Source organism: Saccoglossus kowalevskii, chromosome 2 (assembly GCF_978046115.1).
Source record: "Saccoglossus kowalevskii chromosome 2, keSacKowa6.1, whole genome shotgun sequence".
Lineage (NCBI taxonomy): Eukaryota > Metazoa > Hemichordata > Enteropneusta > Harrimaniidae > Saccoglossus > Saccoglossus kowalevskii.
In genome coordinates, this window is record NC_140642.1 from 33,372,574 (window position 1) to 33,376,434 (window position 3,861).

The window sequence follows — 3,861 nt, forward strand, 5'->3', positions numbered from 1 at the left end:
TGACGTCCCAAATGTGACAAGTATAATGACTTTAACGTCGTGAAACCAATAAACGTGTTCTGCAAAAGTTTCACGCAGCTCAGTCCACGCGTATTCTTCATTTCTCTTGACAACGGTCACGATTTCCTGGCAAAGATCCTGGCGCTCTTGGAGAGCTGAAGTATCATATGCAAATTCGTGTTGGTATATTGTTTCGTAACTTAGTAGTCTGACACGGTGGATTGTCTATTCCAGTGTTTATACAGCCATCCAACCAACCGACCGACCAGTGTTAAATCTGCAAACCATCATACTTTCCGGCATTCAGTCTTCTGTAATCGTCAATTCTTTCACGTATAGCCGGTATACAACACAAATATGGCGTTTTCGTCTACGTATTTCTTTGTATTCGTTGTCTTTAGTGTTAGTTGCCAATGTGTTCTGACGACGAGAGAGGAAACACAGCTTAACCAATGGCGTAAGTATGCGGAATATTTTAATTCTCGTATGAATTCAATATGTTTTATTGCTTGGCTTTGACAGGCGTTCTCCTACTTACTGACGTAGAAGTAACGAATTACGGAAGCCGAGAAGTTAAGGACCTCTTTATAAGAGGCATTTATTAAATATAGGTATTTACCAGAATCGAATAGAACATCTATTGCCGTTATTTGGGAAAGTATTTTTGGTTGGTTTCAAATGCAATAAGCGCTGATAAATCATGAAGTCATAATTACTGCGTCTTTTTTTCGAATTTCAAACTTTTAAACCTTAAAATGACAATGCGCAACGAATGCAGAGATAGCTATTTGGGAAGATTTAACGCCAAACACGTCGTTAAATTAAGAGTCATCAAAATGTACAGCCAAGGATATTATAGCGTGTCTGGTGCATGTGTCTGGATAGTATGGCGACGTGTGGAAATATGTGTTTTGTTCTTCGCCGCCCCGTTTCATTTCAGTTGAAATGCCTTCTATAACTTGCTTCATACGAAATATGCGAGCGCAGAACAAGCACATATAGTTCCTTTCCGTCAAAAAAACACTGTGGAACTTGTTTCTTGTACTGCTAAAATGAGTATGGCTTAATGCGTCACGATAAATGTCTCACATATGTACTTTTTTTGGGTGGTTGACATTGAGGCTCGAAATCCGATTAACATGACGAACATGGAGGTAATGACATAATTTGATGATATTGAAAAAAATAATTGCGGGACAACAATACCCTAGAAAGCAGAGAAAGTGCCAAGATGTCTGACCTTCATGGGGTTCATGCATAATACACATTCGACTTATGATGGGGAAAGCCTGAGTGAGACAACTACATTGTGTACAAAGAAGAAGATTACGCAACGAATAATTTTGCGAATAATATTTAGATATGTATATAAAGCGATATACGTGTTGTAGCTGATGACAAGAAATTTCTCCCATCGCTTGCCGAACCCGGCATAATATTACGCATAGTATCCATGTGGTATTTCATTTTGCGGAAAGCATTTTTTGTTTGTAATGTAATAGTATTTACCACTTGTTCGCTATGCTATGTCATTAGACGTCACAATTACTATGGTGTCCGTCGTTAGGGTGACAGTTCGAGTGGATGAATGAATGAAGGCATACTATAAATTATGCCTGTCAATCTCATTATGTGTTCACAAAGAATTTACAAATCTGGTAAATTTGAGTCTGTTTGATCCTTTCACATTTGAACTCCTTGAAATTTCTTTTCTTGTTTAGAGTGTCAATGGCCATGTCGAAGATGTACGCATCGCGATGGATGTGAATCGTGCATTGACGGACACTTTCTACACAAAATATGGGGGTGAGTATTGATGATGATGGTGATGATGATGATGATAATATGACAAGTTTGGCAGATTTCCAAAGACCACACTGCAGAACGGAAATGCTTCGAACTCAGACTGGTGTTTTCACACAGAGTCACTTTCCTTTCCACTTAAATGCCACTTCAGTTGCATGATTTATATACACGACGGGCGACCTTGCCTTCGTTTTTATTCTCACCCCGATTATTTTGGTAATTGAAAAACACAGTTACACTGACATATGCTTGAACAGTATGTATATTGTAGAAGTGGAATGCACAACGTGCCTCAGAACGATTGAATGTCGCCCTCTGGTATATTTGTTTAATTGGAGAATAACGCAGTATAATTCCTAAGAGATATTTCTGTTGTAGGTACGGCGTCTGTCTGGGAAATTGCCCTATTGGTTACTTCGCATACTATGGACTGTGCACAGGTACAACATACACACAACATTTATTTTACCCAGAATACGTAGCACTAAAGTTTAGAGGTGCACGAACAAAAACTCGTTTATTATGTAAATGAACTGCTTAACTAACATGTTCAGCACGCACGCAATTTTCAGATACACAATTCGGTTTGATTTCAGACATTCGTTTTTTAAATGGACAAATTTGTGCACATTCACACACAGGCATGGGCAGGACAATATCTCAAGGATTTTTAATATCATATCGGACTCATTCACAAATATCAAGTATACCATGTTATTATTATGACCCAGTACACTCTCAGCACTGTGGTAAATACGGGGAGGGTGGCTACTTTCATTCGAAAAGTTGTATACATACGTGCCGCCAGAAGGGAATCCCTTTTTAGCCAGTGTCTGGAATGGAATCCCTTTTTGATCAAAGGTGTCTGGAAAGGAGTGAAAAATTACAGCATTCATTACTGAAATTATAATTACAAAGCCCAAAGATCGCTTAAGGTAGAGATGCAGTTTATTTGGCTTGCTTTTTAATTGAGTAATTAGACAATGAAGATCGTATTATATATCCAACATGTTATATATTTTCTGAAAGCTTATTATACAAACTTTGTAAAACTTGTCTTTATTTTAAATATCCAGAATGCGTTTTTGATTGATCGTCCAAGTCGTAAAATTTATCGTTAATTCTGACAGGGAAATGGCTCAAGTAATTCACCACCCATGTTTGAGTATACTCCATGTAAAATATAGAAAAAAATATATATAGCGAAAATCAATTCCAGACAAAAATAAAGTATTTTACAGTACATTTTGTAATGTCTGTAAAAGGGTTTGGTGGGGTCTGGAGATCTTGCAGCACATCCCTACCACTTTTACAAGTACCAGTATCAGGGGGAGAGTAGTTATCAGAAAGTTTTGTTTCTTTTATACAGAGGCCACTGTCCAATTTCAAATCTCTAGCTGAAGCAACTTGAGTGAGAGAACACAAATGATTGTCTCAGTATTTTGTAACTATCTTCCACATATTTATTCGATTTCAGAATGTGCTTTGTACCAGCCACAATGTGCCAGCTGCAAGAACGCCTATGAATGTAGACGATGTAAATACCCATACAAACTACATGACGTACGATGTGTTGATAAGTGTCCATCGTCTACTGAAGAAGTCCTGTATTCAGGATTTGGATCTATTTGTCTGAGTAATCAAGACAACAATTACTAAAGGGATATTTTACTGGTCTGGTTAGAACTTTGGCATTGGTGCATTGAATAACAATATCCTGCAAGACTATTAGGCCTAGGAACTCTTTATCATGGATGTGGGAGTCTTTATTATTATAACTTTAATAATCCCTTGTATACATGCTAGGTATCAGAAACTTAGTCAACTAAGACTTTTGTTGTTTCCTAAAGTCAACTGATTGTAATGAATAGCTAAATGTAAACAAGTCTGTCACAGATTTTGATAGTATTGTGGCATACAGCAACTGCACCAGGTTACCCCACTACATGTATTTGTTTCTACTGAGCTAGCCTGCCATGTGAACAAGGTGAACTACAATCAATCTTGTAAGACAGGAAAAAATACCAAAAAAATATCAGATAAGAAACATTATCA

At 37.4% G+C, this 3,861-nt stretch overlaps 1 protein-coding gene across 1 annotated transcript; it reads left to right on the top strand.

Annotated features, from left to right (window-relative positions):
* The first annotated feature begins 120 nt into the window (after positions 1 to 120).
* LOC144350320 (R-spondin-3-like) lies at positions 121 to 3,858 on the top strand. The gene is made up of 4 exons (XM_078008562.2): positions 121 to 457; positions 1,722 to 1,806; positions 2,185 to 2,246; positions 3,284 to 3,858. Exons 1-4 carry the CDS (start codon positions 358 to 360, stop codon positions 3,463 to 3,465), a joined length of 429 nt encoding a protein of 142 aa, XP_077864688.2. The 5' UTR covers positions 121 to 357; the 3' UTR covers positions 3,466 to 3,858.
* The last annotated feature ends 3 nt before the right edge of the window (positions 3,859 to 3,861 follow it).